The sequence below is a fragment of the Phalacrocorax aristotelis genome, chromosome 10 (assembly GCF_949628215.1).
Source record: "Phalacrocorax aristotelis chromosome 10, bGulAri2.1, whole genome shotgun sequence".
In the NCBI taxonomy this organism is placed as follows: domain Eukaryota; kingdom Metazoa; phylum Chordata; class Aves; order Suliformes; family Phalacrocoracidae; genus Phalacrocorax; species Phalacrocorax aristotelis.
Window position 1 is genome coordinate 3,527,118 of NC_134285.1, and position 27,011 is coordinate 3,554,128.

The 27,011-nt window shown below is 58.5% G+C and overlaps 2 protein-coding genes across 12 annotated transcripts in view; both read left to right on the forward strand.

Moving 5' to 3' along the window:
• The window catches only part of TOM1L2 (target of myb1 like 2 membrane trafficking protein), a 56,823-nt gene extending 49,986 nt beyond the window's left edge, over window positions 1–6,837 (forward strand). For 2 of the 3 annotated variants that reach the window (XM_075104746.1, XM_075104745.1), the window contains 3 exons: window positions 2,596–2,655; window positions 5,325–5,361; window positions 6,198–6,837. In XM_075104746.1, coding sequence (XP_074960847.1) covers window positions 2,596–2,655; window positions 5,325–5,361; window positions 6,198–6,346 — 246 coding nt within the window. In that variant the 3' untranslated portion in view covers window positions 6,347–6,837. The remainder of the gene's footprint in view (window positions 1–2,595; window positions 2,656–5,324; window positions 5,362–6,197) is intronic. The other variant, XM_075104747.1, reaches the window with a different exon arrangement.
• A 9,453-nt stretch (window positions 6,838–16,290) lies between these two features.
• Window positions 16,291–26,678, forward strand: SREBF1 (sterol regulatory element binding transcription factor 1). Of its 9 annotated transcripts, none has more exons than XM_075104758.1 (19): window positions 16,292–16,550; window positions 19,765–20,148; window positions 20,309–20,478; window positions 20,551–20,691; window positions 20,770–20,988; window positions 21,075–21,189; window positions 21,285–21,496; window positions 21,849–22,053; window positions 22,646–22,830; window positions 22,982–23,243; window positions 23,337–23,503; window positions 23,611–23,779; window positions 23,853–23,961; window positions 24,038–24,147; window positions 24,244–24,376; window positions 24,558–24,720; window positions 24,994–25,179; window positions 25,263–25,374; window positions 25,602–26,678. In XM_075104758.1, exons 1-19 carry the CDS (start codon window positions 16,445–16,447, stop codon window positions 25,823–25,825), a joined length of 3,372 nt encoding a protein of 1,123 aa, XP_074960859.1. In that variant the 5' UTR covers window positions 16,292–16,444; the 3' UTR covers window positions 25,826–26,678. The 9 variants fall into 9 exon arrangements, with proteins under 9 accessions (XP_074960856.1, XP_074960861.1, XP_074960859.1 ...); XM_075104761.1 differs by having other exon boundaries at window positions 20,551–20,685; XM_075104762.1 differs by lacking the exon at window positions 16,292–16,550 and adding an exon at window positions 18,616–18,923 and having other exon boundaries at window positions 20,551–20,685.
• The last annotated feature ends 333 nt before the right edge of the window (window positions 26,679–27,011 follow it).

Here is a 27,011-nt window from a genome sequence, read left to right on the forward strand (position 1 = left end):
GTAAGTGTGCTGGAAGACGGGGGAAGCTTTTTAAAAGGTCAGTGCTGAATAGCAAACGGCTGACATGCTCAAATGTTTATCTTACAGCTCGCTCTCGTTCTTATATATGACCTGCGAAAAGTGTTCTTGCACTTCTGAGGGTTTTGTTTGTTATGTAAAGTAGCTCTGTGTGAAAGTAGAATTCCTTTTTTCTTCTTTTTTTACTTTTATTTTTTAAATCTTACAAAACACAGCAGCACAGGCTCCTATACTGCTGAGCCGTTCTTTGAGGACTCCTGCAAACTCAGGTGTCCTGTGATTCTCAGGAATCCTTTACTTGCTCAGTCATCTGTTGTGTTTTTGGGATAACCAAGATTTGAATTGCTGTTCCACCTAATACAGGGACAGCAGTGGCACCATGCTTTTTAGGACAGCTGCTCATATTTTATTCACAGAAAAGCCCTTCTATTTTCCTCCTCCCATCCATACAGATTTTCTTCTCCTTAAAGAAACATAAGTACCTTTCTGAGCTGCAAACTAGCCAGCAGCCCCGAAGGCTGAACCTTCCAAAACATTGTGTGTGGTGTTAAGCAATACAGGAGAGAGACGGCAGTGGAACTTCTGCAGTAAGTTTTAGGTTGCTGTAGGCTGAATAAATTCATTCCTTTGTATCTCCGAAGCCAGTATTTCCCAGAGCTGTTAAACTAACAAGCCAGTTCTACAAGATGCAACTTATCCTTGGGAAGTAACATGTTGGAAGATGCCTACAGAGCCCTCCTCTTGTTAATGGCCATCTGGGCCAGCTCGCAGCAGCTTCAGCACACTGCGTTAGCATTGTACGTGCATGATTCAGCTCTCCTTGCAAATTAAAAAGGGGCAATTATCTTAAATCTGGCCCATTCCAGAGGAAACTGCAGGAACTTATTTTGTGTTTGGGATCTTCACATATTAACTGAAAGCAAAATGACAACTTGCACCTCTGACCCTTCTTGGATCTGTCACATGCACTTTGTGGAGCGACCTGCAGAGTTGGAGCCAAGCCATCTTCCCAGTGCCACTCTTGGTGGGAGATGCTTTGGACTGAGCTCTGGATTTCCAGTCCTTTGACACAACTAACCCGCCTTAGCAGACCTCACCTCAAGCAAAGGCTTAACTGACCTCCTCAGCGCAAAGGGCCGCCTGATTAGAAGAAAAAATTATTGAGGAACTTTGCTAATCAGCATCAGCCTGTGCTGCTGCCTCTGTAATGCAGTGTCTGTCTGTGTTCCTCTGCTAGAAGTCCCTGAGAAAACTATATCTCCCAGTAATTTCAGCTCCTCTTGCCATGAGGGGTTTCAGGCAAAGCTGCGGACAACCGCTGGCACCTTCTCTTCCTAGGAGAGCTTCTGCAGCACCGCGAGGTCTCTTGCCTGCCCGCCCTGCTGCTCGGCTGCCGTGCTTTGGCCTGGAACCTGCGTGTCTGACATGGCTTTCCAAGGGTTTTTCAGGTTGTCCTGACAAGATCTATTGTGGTGTTTTCCTGTTTACTTCTGCAGCCCTCTGTTGTATTTAAGCAGCGTAGTTAAGTCAGGAAATTCTACACCTAATACACAGTAATTTCCCTTCGCTGACCCAGTTGCCTGTAGTGCTTTGTGAAAGAGCTGCACTTCAGCACTTGGCGTGCTGCGTCTGCGCTGCCTGTCGCAATCGCGCAGCATAACGCAAGCGGTTTTATCGCAGGAAGAGAGACAAACCTTCCCTCTCTTTTTGTTAAACCATCCGTGGAGGCCTGATGGGCAGGCTCCAGTGAGCCTTGCTGCAGCACTGCAAGGCACTGCTGGTGCCAGAGCTGGAGCTGAGAGGAGTGCATACTGTGCTTTCCTCCTCTGCCCGCACCCGGAGCTGCTGCCCCATCCTCCTCCTCGCCTTCACCTTTGAGACTCTGCACTTTGCACTGGCACACGCTGGGTTGTGCTGCCTCTGCTGCAAGGGTCACCTTTGGCAGAGGAGTGGGGCCGGAGAGCCAGGACAGTTTTGCTTTAAACTGGTGTGCTGAGGCTTGCCAAGGCTCGGTGGTGTGGTGGGAGGAGGATCTGGAAGGAAGCATGACTGTGTCCCTGGGCTCTGACTGCCTCCACCTGCGGAGAAGATCAAATTGTTTTTGTAGGAGCATTGCCTGAAGACTTTGAGCCCTTCTTTTTGCAAACCCTTCACTGTGGCCAATACCCATTTTAAAAAATAAAAGGTGTAAATCAAACATTTCAAAATCTAACTGATATCCAGTATTCTACCCTTAAAAGCTTTTCACGATCAAGATTAGAATCATCAGTCCATCTTGATGGTTTTAATATGTGGTCGAGAAGTTACCCATCTTACGCTGGCATCAAGTCCCGTCATTCCCCATAATCTTTCTCTTGTTTTTTTTTTTAGCCTTGTTGTTCATGATTTCCTTTCCAAGTGTTTCTTTATTTGAAATGCCATTTATATTTTGTTGCCTTTTTTTTCCAGCACATCTTACATCTTTGTTTTTGTTTTGTTTTTAATCTTATTTCTGGCGTTTTCCATCGCTCTGTGGCCATGATTGTGGATGTGTTTTGGTTTTTGCCTGCCTTGCTGTTCTCTCGCTGCACTCCCTAGATCCCTGTTGCACAGTCCTCTGTCATGGATGACATTGAGGAGTGGCTCAGTACCGACTTGGTGAGACTCTTTATATTTTCATTTTTCACATGGGCAATAGCACTTGTACAGATAACATTCAATGCATTGCTGAGTTACTGGTACTTCTAATGGGAGGCAGTGAAAATTCCAATCGTATGGCTTATTTCCCTTTGGGGGGACTGCCTAAGCAGGAAGAGATCAGGTTGTGTTCAGCAATTCAATCAAAACACTTTTTTCTGAGTTGTTTTGTTTTCACTTCTCCATGTTAACATCCCAGAATAGCACGCGTTCCAGAAATCATGTGTTTCTGGTCCCCGTATAGGGAAGTGTTTAAACACGTGCTGATGTTTACCTGTGTCCTCCACTGGACTTAAAGCACATGTTTAACACTGCGTTAGCTTAGGCGGGATCTAAGTACGTGCTTACGTTGAGCCATGCTTTTAAGAGATGCTGGATCAGGGCTTAGATTCCTTTCCAATCGAGAAGTTTTTGTTAAATTGGCAAGCAATCTTGACATGTTTTGTAATAGTTATAATAAAAATTTATAACAGTCTCTCTTCAATGTTTATAACTTGCAGTTTCTCCTAAATGATTACTGTCTGGTAATTATTAAACAAACAGAAGACAGAACTAAAAGTAGCTTTTCCTTCATTCTGGAGTTTGTTTTGCTGTACCAGTACACGTCTGGTTTAAGTAGCGGTACAGCTAGTATGCATTTATTCCAGTCTCTTTATTTTAATGTAAGCATCTGACTCAAATTAACCAAGTGCATTTTGGGGACGGGCAGCAAGTTGCGTTTCAGACTGTTCTTTTAAACACGGTTTTAGTGAACTGAACTGTTTCCTTGTGGTGATCATATCCCTAAGGATCATCTCCTTCCATTACTTCTGATGACTTCAGATATTGTCCCTAGGTAACTCCCTACTCCTTAAGGTCTCCCCCAACCCCTTGCTATTGCCTGCTCGGCTCCTAGCTGGGAGCTGTGGGGTTCAGGCTTTGCTCCCTGGCTCTGGCAGCGGTGCTGCAGGCACGCTCCGGCACGTCAGCCCTCCGCTCCAGCACCAGAGGAGGTGACTGTACTGAAAGGAAGAAAATGCTTTTGCTCTCCAAAGCTGCCTGAAGTGCTTAAACAGATTCTGGGTTTCAGTGTTTGAGTTTGGCAGACTGACTGGCTGTCTTTGAAATGTCACTGGTTTTCAGCTGCAGGTAGTTTTTTCAGGCCTTAGTACAGACAGTCATTTTCAAATTCAATTACAAACTGGCCTCATTTTTTACAGTAAATACAGTAAATGTAGTGTGTCCACTCTGCTTAAACAATAAACTTTTGTTTTTGCTATTTAAATTAATTTAGCAGGAGTGATGATCTTACGGAGAGATATCGAGGTAGCTCTGTACATCTGTCATCCCCTAGATAGCCTTACTCAAAAAGAGCAAAGCAGAGAAGTCCCGTGTAAATGCCTGAACAAGCCTGGGGATCGCACGTGCTGTGGCCGTGACTGTACCAGCTTCCCTTCTCCTAGATGTCTGGGTCCCCAACCTGACCATATGTGGGTGCAGCACAGAGATGCCCTCTGAGAAAGTTTGGACTGGATTTTTTGTTTTCGCTCTGGGTTCCCCCTCTACTTTTTTTGTTAATGGCTCATTTCAGTTCAGCTGGGGAATAACCTAAACAGATTAGGTTAGCTAATCGTTATTTATTTCCTTATGTTTTTTGGGGTACATTGGAAGAAACAGTACCCCTGCATGTGAAGCAGTGGCTGCTGCGTGTACCTCTGGAAACCTCTGCACAGTAGAAAGCTAGTAGCTGCTAGGTGGCATTTAATTCGCAGGCATTAAACATCTTTGTGAGGCCAGTCACTGTATTCCCACTCTCCTGGTGGAGAAGCCAGGGCACGGACAAATACTTTTCTTTTTCAAAGCAGGTTCAACATGAGCTTTTCAAGTAGTGTTTTCATCCATTTTTAACATCCTGATAGATTAACAAGGATGCTACATCCTTGGACTTCATTTAATTTCCTCATTAAAGAACTGTTGGAAACTCGCATGTTGAAATGCACGCAGCTGGTAGAAATGCACTGACCCCCTGGCATCCCAGTCTTTATATCTCAAGGACAGATGCTAACTGCCCAGGATCCTTCATCCAGCCCACCCTAGTCTTGCCTTTGTACAGCATGGACGCCAGGACAGCTGCTGCATTTTTGTGTGAAATCTAAAATGGAACTCCCGCAGGAGGAACGTTGGCCCCAAACTATTTTGCGGCATGTGTCCTTTGTCAGCTAAAAGTGCATTTTATTAGAAGACACAATGCAAACCGCAGTCCTGACTCTTCAAAGGACTGTGTGACAAAAGATGGCAACTGGTACCGTGTTTATGTGACTCACACAGCTCATTTGACGAGGCCTACTGTCTGAAGTGGAAACAGCGCTGGACTGCCATTCAGGTCCAACAGGGAAAGTTTAGCTATCCACCAGCAATTTTCAGAAGCATCTCTAGTGCTTGTCCTCTTGCTCTGCAGCGCAGTGAAATGTCAGTCACCGCTGGCCTCCCGACATGGGAGCCGTGTGATTTCCCCAGGTCGCCCTGCTCAAATAGTTAGCATGTGGAAACAAGTGGTGGAAACTGTCCAGTTGCATTAAATGTGTGTAGAGGGTGATAGTGAAGGTGAAGCGCTGCCTGTGTGTTCACATGCCTTTTTGTTCCAATTGCAGAAAGGAGACGAACTGGAAGAAGGAGTGACCAGTGAAGGTAAGCAGAGATGCCTGTGGCTATGAGCTGTTCCCAGGTTAGTGCGCGGGCTGAATTATCTGCTTTGATCCCTGCTGAGATGCTGCCGTCTCCCAGCCTGATGTTACCCAGCAAATGCTTCTACAGTTGGAAAGGCGGGAGCAGAGCATTTCGCAGAATCACAGACTGGTGGGGGTTGGCAGGGACCTCTGGAGCTCACCCCGTCCCACCCCCTGCTGGATCAGGCACACCCAGAGCAGGGGGCACAGGACCGCGTCCAGGCGGGGTGTGAATGTCTCCAGGGAAGGGACCCCACAGCCTCTCTGGGCAGCCTGTGCCCCTGCTCTGGCACCCGCACAGCAAAGGGGTTTGGCCTCATGTTCAGGTGGAACTTCCTGTGTTCCAACTTGTGCCCGTTGCCCCTTGGCCTGTCGCTGGGCACCACTGAAAAGAGTCCAGGCCCATCCTCCATTTCTGAGGAAAAAGTTAGTATTTATGGTGTGAAGAGCCCTCCCGGCTGTAAGTACTTTCCTGCCATCTTCCTTGGCTGTGCACTGTGTTTGCACCAGCAGGAATGTGTCCCCAAGCTGTTCAACCCTTTGGAATGATGTTTCCCTGCCTCTGTTGTGGCCGATGGCATAGCGTGGGTTTGATTCCCTCTGCTGCCTGAGCTAGGGTGTCTCAAAGGACGTCTGTACCCCTTCCTGAGGAAGTCAGGCTGCACAAGTATGCGTGCCTGTGAACAGAGCCCAGCGGGACACCAGGCGCTGGAATTTCAGACCCTGCTAACCTCTATCCCCAGGGCTAAAGATACAACTCCAGTTCTTACCTGTCTTCCTTCTTTTTTTGCATTGCAGAGTTTGACAAATTTTTAGAAGAGCGAGCCAAAGCGGCGGAGATGGTTCCCAATCTGCCATCCCCTCCCCTGGAAGCCCCCACCCCTCCGACAAATCCTTCCAGCAGGAAAAAGCAAGAGCGCTCGGAGGATGCCCTCTTTGCACTGTGAAGATTGCTCTTAGCCGCCCTCCCACCCCCGTGCTCTGCAGGCGAATGTCGCCGTATGGCCACTCTGTCCTCCCACAGTACTTGGCTAACAACGATCCTCTTCCCCCTGATTTCATAGATTGCTTCTCCTTCCCCCCCCTCCCCAAACAATCCACCCCCACAAGCTGACTCTTTCTATTTAAGTCCAACACTACTCCTGCCAGACCACGATTTTCCAGCATTCGCTTAATCCCCTCCTTCCTATCCCAGCTGCACAAAACCAGCTCTTGATGCTGAAAACCCCTTTAGAATGCATGAGTACGTCACACTGTGTTGAAACAAAAGCCCAGAGGGGAGAGAGCAGCCTTGCCCTTCAATTTATGTAGGGATCATCGTCTTCTGTAGGCAGGTCCTGCCAAGTAGACTGCTCTGTCGATCAGCATGTAATTGACTGAGCTGGAATGTTCAGGAGGAGTGTGTCTTTATTTTTAGATAAAATGTTAATGTATTGGCTTTCGTGTCGGATTCGACAGCAAGGAACAACTGTTCCCCTTTCAACATGTGCTTCACAAGTTAAAATCCTTTACTCTCCCACTCACACATCTCCCGGTACCATATGGTGGTCGCTTTTCTCCACTTTGTGCGGCATTTCATATTCTAAATCTCACAGGGTATTTTTTTCCTTGTGTTTTATCTGGGCTTGCTCTAATTTGAAAGCAGTCTGTTGGCCATGTCCAGTAGCTCTGGCAGTTGACAAGAACGAAAAACACTGAGCTGAATGGATGCTGTAACGTTAGCGCATGAAGCATTTTGCTCTTTGGGAGAGCATTCTCACATGAGGATTTTTTTCTAGCGTATTTGCCTTTTAAAATAGCTAGGTTATTTTTTCCTTACCTTAGATTCCTTCTTCAGTGACTGTAGAGCTCTGCATTTGTCTCAGCTGTTGTAAATAACATCCATGCGGATGGATGGGACTTGCTCATGGACCGGGTGTGAACTGAGGTTCCTGGATTCCCTGCCGTGCCTGGTAGGACAGACATGCTGGTTCTTGGTGGTAGGTATGAGAAAAAGAGGCAAACCTCACAGAGGCTTGTACGAAAATGCTGAGGGAGATGGTTGCCGTGGAGGGATTAGCCATGCCTGCCTGAGCTGGAGGAGAAACTAATTTCCTTCGAGGTTTGGGCCTGAGAAAGTGTTGGATGATTGTGGCCATGCTATTTGTAAGTTTTGGCGTGTCCTTTGATACCTTTGCCCCTTTATTAACACACAGCTCCTAGAGAGTTGCAGTCTCCCTCCTCTCTGTGCAAACAAGCATATTCCCTTGCTTGCCAGAGGCACAGCCGAGAGTGCTGCTCTTGCTGGAGCTGCCAGAAGGGATTCCAGCGTGTGTGCCTGCCTTGCTGGGCTGACAAGCAGAGCTGGAGCAGGCAGCTCCAGCCATCGCTGCATCCCCCAGCATGTTCCTTGGTAGGAAGCCAGTGGCACAAGATGGCAGGATCAAAGGGAGAGCTGAACGCTGCACGGCAGGGAGAATCTCCTGTCCTGACAGGGAGGCACTTTATCAGATGAACGCCCATGCAGGCAGCAGCGCTCCAGCCCCTCTTCCTCAGGGCACTTGTCTTAGGCAACCAGCCACTTTGTTCTGACTTGGCATGTCTGAGCTTCCCAGGATGCTGATGTGTGTCGAGCTCCCTCAGAAGTTGTTCTAGATCGAGAAGCTGTGCTATAAACAGCTGATGTGAAAGTGGTAGAAGCTTTTATCTGAGCGTAGTTATTTCAGCTCATAACATTCTCCAGAGTACACCACGCTTTGGTAGGTTGTGACACACAAAACCTTTTACCAAATGGCCCGATTGCAGCACTGATGGTCTTTGAGAGTGGTCATGTTAATCTTCAGAGGGAAGCGTTGTTTGGAGCAGGATTTCCAGGCTGTCCCAGGTTAGATGTCAGTCTGTGCTGTCCCTGCTCATCCTCTCCTCAGTCTTGCCCTGCCTGCATCCTCTTCCAGGATCCCTCCATACGTAGCTGGACCCAGGCAAGGCTGCCCTGCCACCCCGCATCACTGACTTGGCACCTTGTTGCTGCTCCGTAGCTCACTGCTCCCTGTCAGCTCTGCACTGTGCAGAAAGTAGCGTGGCTTGCAAGTGGACAGGGAAAATCTGTGTAAGGATGGAGATAGCGTGGAGATCAAGCTACCTCTTCTCCCCACTTGCTGGCTGTTCTCTCCAGCTGCAGCCTTTCTGTGTGGGTCTGGAGAGGGTTTCTCTCCATTTCATCTTCTCTGTGGCTAATGGAAGGTGCCAGGGTAGTCTGCCTTGGCTGCGTGTATGCATCGCTGCGCTCGCTCTTCACATAAGGTGAGGCCAGTGCTCAGATACTGGCTGCCAGACACCCTGCTGCCAGCTCCTGCCAGACCCTGCCTTTCTGCAACACGTCAGACGTGGCCACAAGCTCCCAGAAACCTGAGGAAACTTCTGCAGTGACGCTGATTTGATATCAGACAGTGTCTGATGATTGCCTGAGCAGTCTTGCCAGCACAGAACGAATTGTTGGTATTCCTGTCAATGCAAAAAGCTCTGTGGGTGTTTTAAGTGTGTATTTTCTCTTCTAAATCCTTGAAACACATTGACCCTGTAAATGGCTACATCAGGTGATTCTAAGCATGTTAATCCAGCTTCCCTGCCAAGCCAGAGGAGATAATCGCATTGCTCAAGCGTGGGGACATTGTCAAATGATGCTGAGTGGCAAGGATATCACCAGCGCTGTCACCAGAGCCCCCGTGCAGGCTGGCTCTTCTTCCCTGCCCCTAAGCAAAAAGGGCGGAGTGGAGGCAATGTGTGCTATTAACGCTTCTTTCTGTCATGCTAAACCTGTCCTGGGACCTCCAAGCTGTTGCTTTGGAGGGAATCTGGTCCCTTTCTGGAAGATCTTGCAGAGCTGTCAGTGACTGCTCCCTCTGACTGGGGAGGAAAAGAGATGAAACGGCAAGGCTGGGGCTGAGGGGAGATAAGGAGCGTGTGTTGGTGTAACTCAAGGGACTCTCTTCTGTCCTTGCAACCTCAGGCACTCCGTGGTCCCCACTGACACCCCGCGTTATCTGCTGGAAAGCAAAGGCACTGTTTGCAGGCGATAGCAGGTGCCGGCAGCACAAGCAGTGGCTTTGCTGGAAGTAGGGCAGCACTCGGGAGGTGCCTTCCTTGGGAGGTGTGCGCTCCGCCTGGGGCCGTGGCTGAACGTCCTTTGGTGGGACCCTTGGTGGGTCTGGTAAAAGCACAGCCCTGCTGCCGTTTAAATTTGGAGCCCGGGTCCGTCAGACCTGGCTCTGGTGGGCTGAGCACGTGGGGGCTGGAAGCACTAAAGGCAACACGGCATGCGGCAGAACGGGTGGTTTAGCCCAAAGCTTCTTTAACAAATGTAAGAGCTATGCTAGAGCTTCCCTAATATCCTGTATCAGGATCTCTCACCTTCCCCATCCTCTTGTGGTCTGCAGAAAACCTGAGCGGTGGAAACTGTTTGAGGGAAAGGGAAGGGGGTTTTCACTTCAGAAGGCTGACCTCTCGATTTATTCTTCCTTCGCTTTCACTCTAAGTGCTTCCTCTGTGCAAGTGGGCAGAGGAGTTGCGTGGCTCCGACGCTTGTGAGAAGAGGGATGGAGCTGCAGCCTGATCCACTTTCCATAAGGAATAACATCCCAAGGCTTTCTAGGCATATTAGGAATCACAGCTTGACACTCGATGACACTAAATTATTATTGGGGTCCTTTGTAAGTTCTAATCGTAGCCTATTCTAGGTTAAAATATTTATTTTGTCAATATATTTTCTTTCCAGTGTGTTTTTTTAACCTCTTCTGTTAACCCTTCATGTGCTGAGATGTAAGAAATGAATGGTTTCTATTTAAATACATCCTTTCAGGTTTTTTAATTGTTATGTGTAGATTTCAGCTGCGTCTTTGGCAGGTGTAATAGATAACAATGTGCTGTACAGATGTTTAGGGTGTTTAGTATGTAGGTAAAGCTCATAGGAGAATTGCTCATAAAAACGTAGCACGGTGTCTCTTAAAGGGAACAGCATAAATGCAGAGACTGGTCCTTACCGGGACCCTCATGTAGCCTCCAACATACCTTTCCCCTTCCGATTATCACAGCCTCCATCTCTGAAATGTGCTGATCAAGTCGGCTCTGCCAATTCCAGGGCTGTTTTTACCCCTCCAAGCTAAAGAAGAATTTTAGTGGGGTTTTTCCTTCGTTTGACTTTGTTTGGCTTTTCTGTGGGGGATACATTGGCTGTTTCCACTTCTAAATGGAGGAGTCAGCAGAGCTGGCCGTGGTGGCGAGATGTTTCCCTCCAGTGGTGGAAGAACAGATCCGGGCGGTGGTTTCGGACCCAGGGCAGGGGTGATGGTCCCCCTCCGTAGGCTGCCGCAGGATCTGGGCCCACGCTCCCCCGGCACCCCGGCCAACGCAGCCTGTTCCTGTTCCTCTATTCAATGCTCTCCTGCTTTCAGCCTTGAGGACAGGACACGCGGACCAGGAGAGCAAACACAGCGGCATTTTCAACAGTCTTTTTCGCCCGATGAGTTGTCAGGTGTCTTGTGGCTGCTGGGAGTCCTGTGGAGTGGGAACTGCTTGTGCTATCTCCATCCCCAGCCCAGCCTCATCCAGCTCAGTCATTGTTTACCTCCTAAATGCTAACCGCAAGGCTTGCAGAGCCTACCCTGGAAAAAAACAGCTCAGGACAGTTATTTTTATGGAAATAATGAAGCAGGCAATCAGTGAGTGGATTTAGAGCCTTCTTGGAGGTAACCCTTCAGCTGCTGGGGGCACCCACCTGCCCTTGCCCACCAGCAGAGGAGAGGAGGCAGGAATCCCCTTGCCAGGTGCCCAGAGGCGTTGCTGGTGCCCATGCAAGCACCTTCCGCTCATCCCTCCCGAACTGCAGCCTCCGGAGCGGGCTGCGCCTGCGTGCTCCCTCCCCAGGCCGCCAGCCCCAGCCTCCCCGCACCGCACCCCTGGCACTGGCAGCAGGTTGCTCCGCCATCCAGGAGAGAGGCGAGGTTGTGTTTCACCGAGAGCTGATGGGCTTTAGAGCCGCGCCGAGCTCCGGTGCTGGTTCTCTTTAGCCCGTGGCAAACCTACGCCAAACTTCCCACCCTGCTCTGTGTTTTTATGAGTACGAGCTCCTCATTCTGTACATGTTATTATGAGCTATCGTTAACTCTAGACATGTAACCTGTGCAATAGCTTCTCTGTATATTACAGCTGTAGGCTTTCCAGATAAAAGTCGATAATATTTATTTACTGAAGATATTGGGTATTTTTTTGTTTGGGAGCGGGGTAGGGGGAGAAGGGGGACATAAATGTTTAAAGGGATTGACCAAGAAAAGAGAAACAAAATACACAAAGAAACCCAACACTAAAATGTTGCTGTATTCATGTAGAAAGCGTTTACGTTAAGGACAATACAATTGTATTAATCTGCCATTGTTTAACTTGCTCCAGAAATCATCTCTACTTTGGTTCCTGCATGTGAGATACTCCAATAAATACACTACTAGTGTGACCTGGAGGATGGTATCCGTCTGTCTCTCAGGTGGTGTCTGGCTGTGCTCCACCGCCCGGCCTGAACGCACGGTACGAGTGAGCGCGGGAGGCACGCACGGTCTGCAGCTGCCCTGCGGTGCCGTCAGATGTCAAAACACGACACAGGCTTTTGGGAATCCTCGGCTTCCTCCAAATGACAGAGGCCTGGGTATTCTCACCAGGAGAAGGGTTGTCCCCAGCAGAAGATGCTCCTTGCGTCTTTACGTGGGTCTTGCTGTGCACGGTGGCGTGTTGCCACTGCTGGTAAATTCGTTCCCCACTAAATCTTTGGCGCATGCTTTGAGGCTACCCTCGGACAGGTCTTGGCACTCGGTGGGACACCTGCCCACCTTGCAGGGCTTGCCAGGTGGTCCTCGGGGCGTAACTTCAGATCACCCGCCTTGGTGACCTAGAAAGTGACGGGTAAGGAGTTGTTTGTGCGCTGCAGTGCAGGTGGTGTTCCCAGCCCGCACAACGGGCAACTTTTCCTGAGTCATCGGCCAGGAATTTGTTCCAACATCCTCATTTATGACGATGGTTTTGATGGGCAGAGGGAAGAGCAGCCATCTAGGAACCTTGGAGAAGTGACATGGCATTACTTCGGCCAAAACCGAACCAATATGTCAGAATGGGGCCCTCCGTCTTGCAAGTGGAGATCAAAACTAATGGCCTGTGGTTTAAAAGCTGCTTTGGGGAAGGGGTGTGTATGGAACAGCGTGAAAGATGGGTTTCCCCTCCTTGTAACTGCAGATTACCATGCATTAAATCCAGCTCTGCCCCGGCTTGTTTACCATCACACCGATCATGTGCCTGACTGTGTCACATATATTCCGGTAGGTTCATGGCCCAGCTTTGCTGAGAAAGGTACGGAGCTGCCGCTGCCCTGACAGCAGAAATCGCACAAAAACCACCAGGTCATAAATTCCCAGCGCCGTGCAGCAGGAAGGCTGCTGGAGCGGGGATCTGCTGCCTTCCAGCGGGGCTGCACCAGCCACGCCGTCTTCTGCAGCCCCACAGTTAAAGGCATGAGGCAAAGATCCCTCTAACACCATATTCTGTCTCCAACAGGGGCCGAAGTGGGTGCAAAGGGAAGAGTGTAAGAGCAGGACAAGCACCTGGGAACATTTTGTATGTGTCCCCCCACAGCCTCCTGCCGCTGGTGACATCTGGCTCCCCAACCCGAGCATGGCTTCCCTGTGCTTGTGAACCCTGATGGGCTTCTCCTCTCCAAACCTGAGTGGGCTCCCGCTGAGACCGTGCGAGCTCCCAGCACGAGCTGGAGGCTTCCGCAGATCCCAGCCCTCCACCGCAGAATGCTGAGCCCTGGCACAGGGCACGCTGCAGAGCCCAGTACAGGCTGAGCCTCGGACGGGGTGCGTGTCCCTGCTTCCCAGCACTGGGCACCGAGTTTGGATCCCGATGCAAATGGGAAGAGACTACACGTGCATTTGCCTTTTCCCATTTCACCTCGGGGTAAATAAACCCCCGAGCGGAGGCTGTGCGGCACGCCAGAGTGCCATCGGGCCTGGCTGCGTGTTTACTCAAGCTGTGGCTCAGGACGGGATAGTTGACAAAGCAGAGTTACAGGTAGTAAAGGAGAGAAGAGGCTTTGAATCTGTTTGCAACATGAATTAATGATTAATGCCGTGCTCTGCCATAGCAAAACAAACCCTGGAGCACGAGGGATGCTGCGGGCTGGGAGTGGGGGATGTCAGCGAAGTCCTGGGCGGGCAGGGCTGCTTTCAGCACAGAGTTAAGGTGTGCTGGCAGGCGGCGAATGTCCAGGGGCTCACATGTACCTGGGCACAGCGTTTTGGGGGGAGCCCACCCAGCTGAGCGAGGTGGGCAGCAGGATGACGGATGCTCCATGCATGGTGCCTGAGGCTGCCACATTTGGGCTCTGCAGCCGAAGCATGGCACGTCCTGGAGCCTGTCGCTGCCGCCGGTGTGGCTCAGGGCAATGCTCCACGCCGCCGGCGAGCCCTACACAGCCACCTGAGCTCGCTGCAGCCACGTGAGCCTGCCCGGCCGGCTCGGCAGCCAGAGCCCAACCATCTCACGGCCAGTTTGTTTTCTGTCTCATCCCTGCGGTTTCCTCCCAGCCTGCGCTTAGGAAAACGTCTCAGCGACTCCGGAGCAACCACGTGGCCCTGCTGCCATCCCCGCAGGACCGACATGATGTAATCGCGGGCCCTGAGCCGTGATGCAGAATCACTCCACTCCGGGCCGCTGCGCTTATTGGCTGCGTGGCCCTGGTCCTACAGGCGGGGTTTTCCCTACCCCGCAACCAAGCTTACCCCAGGGAGCCCCACCCTGCCTGGCATCCATTGGCCTCCAAACCCGCCCCGTCCCACGGAGCTGCCAGGGTGCTTAATTCTTCCCCGTAGTGCAGAGGATGCTGCTTGTTTGCTTTGGTCCTCCCCAAGCAGGGAAAAGCATCGTGTGTGGGTCTCCGGGGTGCACATCCCCTCTGGCTCAGGGGGGAAGCTTGGGGTCAGGGAAGGAGCCCTGCAAAATCCTGCTTTGACCATAGCTTGTGTGAAAATAATGCCGTGTTTATGCGTGTGATTTTCCCCCTCTCCGTGTCTCACAGGGAAGGCTGTGTCCCAGGTCTCACGTGGGTTGTTAAAGGTGTGTGACTCTCTACATTCATGTGAGGCTGCCCTAAAGCCTCGCGGGGCCGCGGCACGTCCATCTCCCCAGCCCTGGAAACTTGCCCTCCACTCTTGCAAGCATGCAGACTGCTGCAAGGGCTTTCCTGAAAGCAAAGGGAAACCTCCCGCCGCCATCGAGCCTGGCTTCTCCATGGTGACCCAAATAAAAATGTGGGGGGGTGCACAGAGCCCCCTTCACCCCCACAGCAGGTTGTGGATCTCTCGAGGGTTTTTCATTGGTAGCATTTGTTTAGTTTGCTGTGGACGAGAGGTGTCCGAGTGGCTGCCAGTGGCCTGTGTGCGGGTGACACTGCCCCAGCCATCGGCGTGGAGCTGAGCCAGGACTCCCTGGGCCCGTCCCCAGCTCGGGCACAGGTTAATGTCCCCAGCTTGAGGAGGCTCGAGTGGGCGCAAGGGTGCGGAGGGACTGGCAGGGCTGGGCACCCACGGCTCTGCCACCGCCACGTGCACGCACGGGGTGCCCTGCGTGGTTGCCGGTGAGCCCCTTGTTGCAGCAGGGTTCCCCATGCCATGTGAGGGATCCCCATGTTCCACAGGGGAAACTGCTGTGCTCCTGGTTTTATGGTGCAGCCCAGCTTAATTAATTCACAGGTAGCCTCGGATTGTGCTTGGTGGTTCAGGAGACAAGAGGGCAAAGTTTCAGGGGGCCGATGTTGCAGCGCATTTTCTTTTCCTAATTTATTTTTCTTAAGAAAATGATAAGAATCAAGAAAATAATCCATTTCTTTTCCTAATATATTCCCAGCAGTAAGACAAACCACACAGCGCTGCAGGGTGTAGCAGCGTGGCCCTGCCCTAGCGTGAGACCCCCCATGCCGAGACCCGCCACCCGTGGGCAGCCACAGCGCTGACCCTGATGGCACCAGTGATTTTCCTGGTTCCCACAGCTCGTGGCACCCAGGAGGGTGCGTGGGCTCAGCTGGGGCTCACAGGGCAGCACCGATCCTTCGGCAGCCCCTTATGGGGCTGTGGGAGCTTCTGCCACCCTGGGCTGTGCCACGGTCAGGCGGCGGTGCTGGGACTTGCACTGGACCCTGGAGCAGGGAGGAGGAAGGCAGATACCCGCAGCCTGCCTCTGCATTGGAAACCACAAGAGCCTCGAGAGGTGACACGGTGGCCCTGGCACGTGGCCTCCACGAGGTGCTGGGGGTTACAGCAGCCACGGCCACCCCCTTTTCCCCACTGTGGCCCTCCTACTGGCTCCCACGTGGGCCCCGATCCAGGGCGAAGTGGTATTTAACGCCCAGCCTAGGTGTTTAGAGCCGAGCTTACGTAATTGGTGCCTGTCCCAAGGGCTCGGTGACTGTCCCCGCGGCTCGATGACTGTCCCCAGGGCTTGGTGACTGTCCCCGGGGTTTGGTGACTGTCCCCAGGGGTTGGTGCCTGTCCCAAGGACTCGGTGGCTGTCCCAGGGGCTTGGTGATTGTCCCCAGGGGTTGGTGGCTGTCCCCGGGGTTTGGTGACTGTCCCAAGGGGTTGGTGCCTGTCCCCAGGGTTGGTGGCTGTCCCCGGGGGGGTGGTGACTTTCCCGGGGAACTGCTGCCCTGCTCAGGGGCTGCAGCCTGCCTTGCTCCCTGCTCCGGTCCCGGTGCACCACCTTCCTACCAGCCCGGTGCTGCCGGGGGTCCCGGCGCGGCGCGGCGGTGCGGCGGGTCCCGGTGCCGGCGGTGCGGGGCGGGGAGGCAGCCGCGGGGCGGGACGCGGCGGCGGATCCGCCTCCATCCCCTCCCTCCTTCCCCTACCCGGTAGCAGGTCTGGACACGGTTCGCGGGAGCAGCTTGGCGGCTCGTCCCCTTCCTCCCTCTCCCCGGGCCAGCGCGGCCATGGCGGGCGGGCGGCCCCGCCGCTCCTAGAGCCGCCGCCGGGATGAGCGGCCTCGCCTTCGACGACGCGGCCCTGGAGGGGTTGGCGCCGTCCCTCGGCCTCTCCGGGGCCGGCGACATCGACACGGCCCTGCTCAGCGACATCGAAGGTGCGTCCCGACCGGGCAGCGGCGAGTGGGGCCGGGCTCGGTGCGCGGCCCGGACCGGGCTGGCGGCAGGACCGGGGCTCGGTGCGCGGCCGGGGGTGGGCTCGGTGCGATACCGGGGCTCGGTGCGCGGCCGGGGGATGGGCTCGGTGCGATACCGGGGCTCGGTGCACAGCCGGGACCGTGCTCGGTGCATGGCCGGGGCTGCAGAGACCAGTCTCGGTGCACGGTCAAGCAACCGGGGACCGGGCCATAAGCGGTGGAGCCGGTTCGGTGCATAACCGGGACTCGGTGCGCGGCCGGGCTGAAGGGAGCGGGCTCGGTGCGCGGCCGGCGAACCGGGGCGCAGCCGGAGAGACCGGGCTCGGTGCCGGAACCCGGCGTGGGTTGGGGGGGACACCCCGAGCTGCTGGAGCCGCGGGGTCGGTGCAGGGCCGGGCGGTTCGGGCTGGCCCCGTTACCGGGGCTTGGGGAGGAGCGGGGTCCAGGGGGATGGGGGGGAGGGACACGACTGGACACCGGGACCCCCGGGCTGGAGGTGCCGGTACTGGGACAGCCCCGACGGGGCCCCCGCCGGCCGCAGCATCGTGTCGCTCCTAGCCCCGCCCCCCGTGACGTCACCGGCGGGGTTACTCCCGGTCATTCCCTCCAGGACGCCTGGGTTCCCCGAACCACCCACCCGGGATGGGAGGGGCGGGGGTGTGTGGGAGGCTCTGCAACAGGCCTGGCGCTGAGCGGAGCATCACTGGGGCTGGGACCCATCAGCACCCACCTCCCCGCCCAGCTGGGGGGCCGTGGGATGGGGATGCTGCCCCAGAGGGCCCTGCTCCCCAAGGGGACCTGCTCCCCAGTGCCAAGGGGACCCGATCCCCAACGGGTCCCGCTCACCACTGCCGCGCCACCAAGATCTTACCAGTGCTGGGTGCAGCGTCACCATGGCTTTAGCCAAAAATTGGGTTTCCCAGACCTTGGCCAGCCCCATGCCCGGGGCTGCGCTGGCTCTGCGCAGGCCAGTAGAGCCGGTGGAGCACGCGGTGAAGCAGGCACGGGGATGGCCGAAGCCTCCAACGGTGCCAGGAGCCATATATCCGCTGGGAGCCGGGGCGGAGGTGGCATCCCAGGGCTGGAGGCTCATCCCAGTGGCAATCGGGGCGGATCAGGGCAGATCCAGGTGCCACCTGCCTCCCCCGGCGAGGTTTTGGCGTGGGAAGGGAGGGATGGGAGCTGCAAGCAGGCAGGAGCGATGATCCGGAGTTGTGCTGTGTCCCCGTGGGTCCCCCAGAACCTGTGCCAGGGCTGAGCGGTGCCCAGCACAGACCGGCTGTGTCTCGCCATGGGCTTTTGCCACGCTCCTTTGCCTCATGGCTGTCCAGGCCACCTTGTGCCCCACTGTTTCCCCACGTGGCCTGACATTCCACGGGCCATGGGTTTGCCACCAGTCCCTGGGTAGCCACAGGTTGTCCCTTGTCCCTGTGCCTACCCCAGGGTGACTGTGGGACATGCACCCAGGGCTGTGGGTGCCCTGTGCCCACTGGGACCTGCCAGGACCCACAGCTGTGCCCCACAGGCTCCCATGGCCTGAAGCAGCAGGGTTGGGGCAGCCCTGGTACTGCTGGGTGCCCGTGTCGTACTGCTGGCATGGCTGGTAGTGGGTGTCATGCGATTGAAATATCTGGTAGGCACCGGGTGGTTGGGAGAGCCGTGCCCACCCCGAGGACTGAGCAGCAGGAAGGGGCGGGCCAGGAGGGAGCACCCTCTCTCTGCACCCCCAGACTTTGCTCTCTTGTCCCTGGACCACCAGGGAACTTTGGGGGTCTCTTCAGCGGGGGGAGGGGTTGAGGCTGGGAGCTCCCCTGGAGGGAAACCCACCTGCGCAGAGGGGGGTGCCAAGAGCTGGATGTCTTTGTGGGGAAAATGGGGCTGTGCGATGACCCTGGTCCTTGTGGGGCGTCTCCTCTGGGCGCTGGGCATCGAGTGAGGAGTGTCACGTCGTGTTGGCCAGACGCAGGGGGCGATGGGGCATGGGGCGAAGGGGTTAACGGCAGCTGACCCCAAGTAACCGCTGGCGGGTTACAGCAGGGTGCCCGGGAATAACCCGCTGCTGGGCTCACCTTAGTGTGGCTGCGGGGCTGTCTGGGGGCGGCGGGTGGCCGGCGGGCGCGCGGGCGGCGATTGGCGGAGTTGCATCACCCCATCGCCGGCCTCGCTCCAGGCCTGGCGCGGGCAGCAACGGGGAGGGCTGGCGGGGAGGAGGCGAGAACATGGCTTTAAAATATCCCGGTGCCTCATCACGGCCCGGCATGAGGCTGAGCGGGGGCCGCAGCCAGCTCCCAGTGACCCCACCTGCACCTGCCGGCATGGAGTGCGCCTTCGAAGGTACCCCCTCCTCACCATCCTCCTCCTCCCCGTCTGGCAGGGTCACCGCTGCAGCCCCTCTCGGGGTGCTGTACCCCATGGGGGGGCATCCGGGGGCACCTTGGTGGGGGCATCCTGGGGGTGTGTGCATGAGGGGTGCGCCTGGGGGTACCGCCGTGGGGGCACCCCAGGGTGCTTTGGGGGGAGCATCCCGGGGTGCCTCAGTGGGGGCACTTCCAGACGCCCTGATGGGTGGGTGTTGGGGTGTGTCCATGGGGACATCCCGGGCACCCAGGTCCCGTTGAGCGAGGCTATTTAACCCTGTGCTTGCCCAGCTGCCCTCCTGGGAGGTGCCATGGGCAGGTACACCTGGCACGGGGGTCTGGCACATCCCAGGCGTGCCACCCCTCTGTCCCAGCGCGAGCACCCCCTTCCCTTGGTACAGGGGCTGCTTTGGGGGTTGTCGGGGTTTCCAGTACAGGATAAAATGAATGAGTTGGCACAAGCCCGTCTCTTCCCCCCTCGACCTCAGGAATGGGCTGAGAGCTGCCCTGACACCCCCAGACCGGGCTGGAAAACTCTGACGGCTGGTGGCCAGGCCCCGGCACCCCCGTTGCGAGCACCGTGCCTCAGTTTCCCTGCTGGCAGGGTGCCTGGGAGGCTGTGAGGAGCAGGGCACAGCAGATTCCTGGGCTCTCAGGGAATTTTGTCCCTGTGTTATGGGGATCTGTCCCCAAAGTGCTGAGCTGTGGGGTGGGCAGCATGGGGCCAGCCCAGGGACCCTCAGAGCTTTGGGGGCCCCTTGGCAGGTGTGGGGCCGGGACAGCCACTGACAGCGTGGGGTTGGGGGGTTGTTTTGCAGACGTGCTCCAGCTGATCAACACACCGGACAATGACTTCTCGGGGCTGTTTGACTCACCGTTCAGTGCCCCCGACAGCGCCATGCCCCTGGGACTCCCCCCCACCCCAGGCACCCTCAGCACCTACCTGGGGCCCAGCGAGCCTCCCTCTGCCACCCCCACCGGCAGCGTCTACCCGGGACCCCCTGGGATGGCAGCCTTCACCCCGCAGCCCCCAGCCCCGCTCCTGCCAGCGCCGACCCCGGGTGTCAAGGAGGAGCCGGTGGCCATGCCCAGCAGCCAGCCCCAGCCTGGCGTGATGCTGGCCCCCAGCTTCGTCCCCACATCCCCCGGCCAGTTCAGCCCCCAGCCCTTGGTGGGCTACCAGAACCAGCACAGCTTCTCCGGTGAGGATTTGGGGGTGCAGGGAGGGGTGAGGCTCCCTGGGTGGGGGGTTGTTGTGGGTGGTGGGGGCCTTGCTGGACATGGGGATACCTCCCTATGGGATGGGGCTGCCCAGGGTGGTCCTGGGGGGTCTGGTGACGCTGTCCTCTGCTCCATGCCCAGCTGTGCAGCCTGGGGGTGCGGAGCAGGCCCTGCCCAGCCCCCTGCCCGTCCCACAGCCGAGCCAACCTGTGGCACTGCCTGGCCCCGTGCAGAACGTGGCACCCCAGCAGCTCCTGGCCCCCGCCACACCCACCACCCAGCCTGTCTCACCTCAGATCCAGCCGGTGCCGGTAAGCCCAGGGCCGAGGGTGGGGTGTCCCAGTGGCCTCCCCAGCCCCGCTGAGCCCACCCCCATCCCCTAGGTCCTGCTACAGCCCCATTTCATCAAGGCTGACTCCCTGCTGCTGACAGCTGTCAAGACGGATGCCAGCAGCGCCAAGACGTCCAGCATCGCCTCCCTGGCCACCAGCACCAGTGGCTCTGCCACCCCGCTGCAGGTGCCAGTAAGTCCCTCCACCGGGGAGCTCCGGGGTGGGGGGATGCTCTGGGACCTCCACTGACACCACCCCACATCCCCACAGGCTCTGGTGAGCGGAGGGACCATCCTGGCCACGGTGCCGCTGGTGGTGGACGCCGACAAGCTGCCCATCAACCGGCTGGCACCCTGCGGGAAGCCGGCGCTGGTGCAGAGCCGGGGGGAGAAGCGCACAGCGCACAATGCCATCGAGAAACGCTACCGCTCCTCCATCAACGACAAGATCGTGGAGCTCAAGGACCTGGTGGTGGGCACCGAGGCCAAGGTGGGAGACCGGGAGCAGTGGGATGTGGGCTGGGCAATGGGGGCTTCGCCCAGCATTTGGGCTGAGCTGTCCATGCCTGCCGGCAGCTCAACAAGTCAGCGATCCTGAGGAAGGCAATCGAGTACATCCGCTTCCTGCAGCAGAACAACCAGAAGCTGAAGCAGGAGAACCTCGCCCTGAAGATGGCCATGCAGAAGAACCGTGAGTGGAAGGGCAGGTCCCGGGGAGGGGCTCAGCCTCGGTGCCGGGGCTGCCGTATCCCCCCAGCACCCCTCAGCCCGCTCCGCTCCCCGCAGAGTCCCTGAAGGACCTGGTGGCCTCCTGCAGCAGGGGGGCGAAGGCGGAGGCCCCCATGGAGGTGGTGAAGGCAGAGGTGATGGAGATGCTGACGCCGCCGCCCTCGGACGTGGGCTCGCCGTCCCACAGCAGCCCGCTTTCGCTCAGCGGGGGCAGCAGCAACAGCAGCAGCGACTCGGAGCCCGACAGCCCCCTCTGCAACCACGGCAAGGTGTGGTGGGGCTGTGGGGGAGGTTCCCCTGCATCTGCTGCTTCACCCCGGCGGTGCCAAGAGCAAAGCACCCCAGATGCCAGCATGGGGAAAGGGGCCAAGACCCCTCATCTTGCTCCCTGAGGCTGTTCCTCACCTGAATTGGGGCTGAAGGGAGGGGTATGGCAGCATTCTGGGGTGCAGTGGGCTGCTGCACCCATGTCCTGTGCTCATGCCCCATGCTCTGTACCCCAAAATATGCTCGGTGCCCCATACCCCATGCCCATACCCATGCCCCGTGCCCTATATCTCATGCCTGTGCCCCATCACCACACCCCATGCCCCGGGGCTCACAGCAGCTCTGCCCGTGCAGGTGAAGCAGGAGCACCCACCACCCTCGCCCAGCAGCCAGGGCATGCTGGACCGCTCCCGCATGGCCCTCTGCACCTTTGTCTTCCTCTGCCTCTCCTTCAACCCCCTGGCATCCCTCCTCCGGGGCTCTGCTGCCCCGGCCCCTGTGGGGAGCCCGGGCACCGCCGGCCCCGGCAGGAACATCATGGCTGAGTCTGGCACCGTGGGTAAGCTCTGGCATGGGGTGGGGACTCTTGGGGTGGAGGACATTGTGGTGGAGGCTGTTGGGGTGGTGGTCGTTGTGGTGGGCACAGGGTGGAGGCCACTGGGATGGAGGCTGTTGGGATAGGTGTGGGGTGGAGGCTGTCGGGGTGGAGGCTGTCAGGGTGGGCACAGGGCAAAGGCCATTGGGATGGAGGTCATTGAGGCAGGCATGGGCTAGAGGCTGTTGAGGTGAAGACCGTCAGGGTGCAGGATTTTGGGGTGGGTGTGTGGTGGGGGCTGCCTGGGTTGAGGCTCTTGGGGCGGAGCCCATGAGGGTAGAGGCTGTTGGGGTGGGCACGGGGTGAAGACTGTCAGGATGGAGGCTGTTTGAGGGGACACCATCAGAGTGGAGGTGGTCATGGTGGATGTGGGGTGAAAGCCATCAAGTGGGGGGTCTTGGGGTAGGTCTGAGACAGAAGACGATCGGGGTGGGGGGTGCTGGGGGGGACGGGGGTCAGAGGCCATTGCGGGGTGGGGATGGGGTTAAGGCTGCCGGGATGGAGACCCAGGGGTGGGTGGAGCGGGGAGGACAGCACTGACCCCCTCCCCGCACAGAGGAGCCGTGGGGGTGGTCACAGTGGCTGTGGCCCACGCTGGCCTTCTGGGCGCTGAACGCGGCGCTGGTGCTGGGGGCGGTGGTGCGGCTCTTTGTCTGTGGGGAGCCTGTCACCCGCCCCCACTCCGAGCCCTCCATCCTCTTCTGGCGGCACCGTCGGCAGGCCGACCTTGACCTTGACCGGGTAAGACCTGCCCCCTTTGCCCCACCCTGCATGATGTCACCTGCCCCACCCACCTTGGCCATGCCCCACTTGCCCCCCCCACCTTCCATCCCACCCCCTGTGGCTAGCTCTGTCCCCCCGGGCTGACCCGCCCTCCCTGGGGGGGGCGCAGGGGGACTTTGCCCAGGGAGCCCAGCATCTTCGGACGGCACTGGGAGCACTGGGACGGCCACTGCCCGCCTCCCACGGGGACCTGGCCTGCAGCCTGCTCTGGAGCCTGCTGCGGCACCTGCTCCAGCGCCTCTGGGTGGGCCGCTGGCTGGCCGCCCGTGCCGGGGGGCTGCGTCCCGATCCTCCGCCACCGGCCCACGTCCGTCAGAGCGCCCGCGACGCCGCCATGGCCTACCACCGCCTGCACCAGCTCCACCTCGCCGGTAGGGCCCTGCGCCACGGAGGGGGACGGGGGACGGGGGACGGGATCCCTGTGTCCCCCCACAGCCCTGAGCCCCCCGTCCCTGTCCCCGCAGGGAGGCAGGCTGGGGGGCACCTGCTGGCCATCAACCTGGCGCTGAGCGCCGTCAACCTGGCCGAGTGCGCCGGTGACGCCATCTCCGTGGCCGCCCTGGCCGAGATCTACGTGGCGGCTGCCCTGCGGGTCAAGGCCAGCCTGCACCGCTGCTTTCACTTCTTGGCTGTGAGTGCGGGGCAGCCCCCTCCACCGTGGGGACAGGGCGGGAGGGTCCCCTGTGTCCCCTGGGACCCAACATTGGGTGCTCTCCTGACCCGCCGCTCCTCCCGCAGCGCCCCTTCCTCTGCAGCGCCCGGCGCGTGGCCCTGTCCCACGGTGGGGCCGTGCCCCCCGCCATGCAGTGGCTTTGCCACCCCTTGGGCCACCGCTTCTTCGTCGATGGGGACTGGGCTGTCAAGGGTGTCCCGAGGGAGACCATCTACAGCTCTGCCGGCAACCCAGGTAACCCCCGGCGCCCCCAGCACCTCTGTTTCGGGGTGGAGGCGTAACCGCTCACCGCCCCTCTGTACCGCAGTGGACCCGATGGCGCAGGTGACCCAGCTCTTCCGCGAGCACCTCCTGGAGAAGGCGCTGTGCTGCGTGACCATGCCCGAGCCCGGCCGCCCCGCCGCCCAGGGAGAGGGGTAAGTGCCGGGGTGGGCACCCTGCTCCCTCCGCCCGGCGTGGGGCCAACCCTGCTCATGGCCCCTCTCCCAGCAGGCGCTTCTCTGATGCTCTCGAGTACCTCCAGCTGCTCAACGGCTGCTCTGATGCCAGCGGCACGCCTGGACCCGCACCGTCCATCAGCTCCAGCTTGGCGGCCGTCACAGGTGAGGCCGGCATCTGTGTGTTCCCCCCGGGACACTTTGTGTGGGGGGCCACAAGACTGGTGGGCACCTGGCTCCTGTGTCCCTCCCGCCCCACAGGCACCGACCCCGTGTCCAAGTGGTGGGCGTCCATCATTGGCACAGTTATTCACTGGCTGCAGGGAGACGAGGAGGGGGCCGAGCGCCTCTACCCGCTGGTGGAGACCATGCCCCGGGCGCTGCAGAGCTCTGAGTGAGTGCCGGGGGCATCGGGGACGGGGGTGACAGCTCAATGCAGACCTCCCTCCTTTTTGGGTTGGCACAGCCCTTGCTAATGCACTCTGAGCACTGCGGCTGTGCTGCCCCATGTCTGCCGAGGGGGTGTACGGCCCCAGCGAGGGGCTTGCCATGACCGTGTCCCCCCCTCCTTGCAGGAAGCCCCTGCCCCGCACTGCCCTGCACTGCTTCAGGGCTGTCCGGGCTATGCTGAGCAAGCAGGACGGGAGCCAGGCCAGCCTGAGCCACTGCGAGAAGGCCAGCAGCTTCCTGCGGGAGAGCCTGGAGCTCGGCAGCCCCCCCAAAGGCACCATCGACAAGGTGAGCTGGGTTGGGGGCGCAAGGCAGCCGCCTGCCCTGGGTGAGGGGGAGCGCCCAGCCTTCGCGGGAGGTGCCCCCGGCCCTCGCGGGGGTGCATTGTAGTTGCATTGCATGTGTCAGACTGGGAGTGCAATGCCCCTGCCATGCAGCCCGGCGGGGGCCCCGCGCAGCAACGCCTGCCCGCAGGGATCTCCTCGGCCCCACCCCGCCCCGCCATCTGTCTGTCCGTCTGTTCGCCCCTCGCTCACCCAGCTCCCCTCGCTCCCCCCTCAGGCGGTCCAGCTCCTGCTGTGCGACCTGCTCCTCGTCACCCGCACCAACCTGTGGCAGCAGCAGATGAGTGTCAGCCAGCAGCGCAGCTGCCTCTACCAGGCGTCCGCCCTCGAGCTCCGGGGCTTCCAGCAGGACCTCAGCAGCCTGCGGCGCCTGGCCCAGACCCTCCGCCCCGCCATGCGCCGGGTGAGCCCCCTGACCCGCTTCCCGGCGCGTCCCCCTGTCCCCCGCGCCCAGCCACGCTCACTGTCCCCCCTGCCCCGTTCCAGGTGTTCCTGCACGAAGCCACCGCCAGGCTCATGGCTCGGGCCAGCCCCACGCGCACCCACCAGCTGCTGGACCGCAGCCTGCGGAGGAGAGGGGTGCAGGGCAGCAAAACAGGTGGGACACGGTGTGGGAGAGCACCCCTGGGTGCCACATTCCCCGGGGACACCCCGCTTCCCACCCACAGCACCCCAGCAGTGCTGGGCGATGGGGCATGGGGGCTTCCTTGCTTTGGTGGTGGCACCTGGGGTGGGCGAATGTCACCGTGCCGGAGCACCCAAGGGAGGGGCGGTGGCTTCTAGGGGTGCCCTTGGGGCTGACACCCCCTCGCTTCCCCCTTGCAGCCGGTGAGCCGGAGAGCCACCCCACGCCGCGGGAGCACGCCGAGGCCCTGCTGCTGGCTTGCTGCTACCTCCCACCCAGCTTCCTCTCGGGGCCGGGCCAGCGCGTGGGCATGCTGGCCGAGGCCGCCCGCACCTTGGAGAAGCTGGGAGACAAACGGACGCTGCACGACTGCCAGCAGATGATCATCAAGCTGGGCAGCGGCACCACCGTCACATCGGGCTAGCTGGGGAGCGGGGGGGGCACGCTGCCAGCCCCCCTGCTAGCCCCCCCCTGGGTCCGGGATGAGGGGAAGGGATGGGGGGCTGGGAAGTGTGTGCCTCAGTTTCCCCCCTGGGACGGGAACCCCTTCTGCGAGAGGGTGTTAGGGAGTGGGTTTTAAGATGAGGAGGTGGGCGGGTGGGGAGGGGCAGGGTGATGCCCGGTGCTACCGGCAGTGGGTGTGAAGGCTCCCGGCGTGGGGCAGCCGCGCGTGGGGCACCCCATGTGGGCTCTGCCACCCCATGGTTGTGACCCTGTCCTCAGCCTGCTTGGGTGATGGGACGTGGGGACCTCTAGTGACACTGTCACAGTATTGCATGGCACTGGGACGCTTGGCCAGCCTGGCCCCAGTGCCACCCAGTACCCGCCGGTGCACTGGCACAGGGTGGGGGCCCGTCCTCGCCCACCTCTCCTGGCGTCCCTGCTGCCTCCCCCCCACCCCCCCGTAGGTCCCGCTGCCGCAGGAGGGGCTTGGGGCACCTCGGCTTTGCCCCTGTTCTGGGGGGGAGGAGGTTTGGCCTCCTGGTGGTGGCTAAGGGCCCTCTCCCAGCCTATCCCTCCCCCTGCCAAAGCACTGACCAGCCCCCCCAGTTAGGAGCCGCCATCACCCCTAGGCACAGCTGAGCCAGAGCGCTTTCGGAGAAGGGATGGCAGGGTGGCACGGGGCTCCTGGGGGGCTGGTGGGTGCCCTGTCCCCTTGCTGTGCCCCCCCCCCTTTGTACATAGCCCCCAACCCTGCCCTCCCCCGCCTTGCCTTTTTAAACGGTATTTTCATAGTTGGAGAGTTTTGTACAGACAATTAAAGCTGATTATTTATACTGGTGTGTGCTGGAGTGGTGGGGTGGGGACAGACACTGAATTTGGGGGCACACAGAGCCTGGCTGGGGCAAGGGGAATGCCCCCGCCCCCCCAGGCTGGGCATCCCTGGCTGTGGGTCCTGCATTGCCCCTGCAGGGGAGGGCTGAATGGAATGGGGGGGACACAAGGGTGGCAGGGACAAGGGACACCAGGGGACAAGGGACCCCAGAGACACCCTCCTTACCCCAAGATGTGCTGAGGGTGCTCTGCCCCCCAGCCCCATGGCAGCATCCTCTCCAGCCCAGCCCTACAGCATGACCCTCGGTGCTGGTGGCACCTGGGGACAAAGGGGC

What these genes read in the sequence shown, in the direction of transcription:
- SREBF1 (XM_075104753.1), top strand. Translation starts at nt 18,809, where the DNA reads ATGGCTTTAAAATATCCCGGTGCCTCATCACGGCCCGGCATGAGGCTG. An exon ending in CCCGCCGCCCAGGGAGAGGG is followed by an intron (nt 23,962 to 24,037) that starts GTAAGTGCCGGG and finishes CTCTCCCAGCAG; the next exon opens with GCGCTTCTCTGATGCTCTCG. An exon ending in CCAAAGGCACCATCGACAAG is followed by an intron (nt 24,721 to 24,993) that starts GTGAGCTGGGTT and finishes CTCCCCCCTCAG; the next exon opens with GCGGTCCAGCTCCTGCTGTG.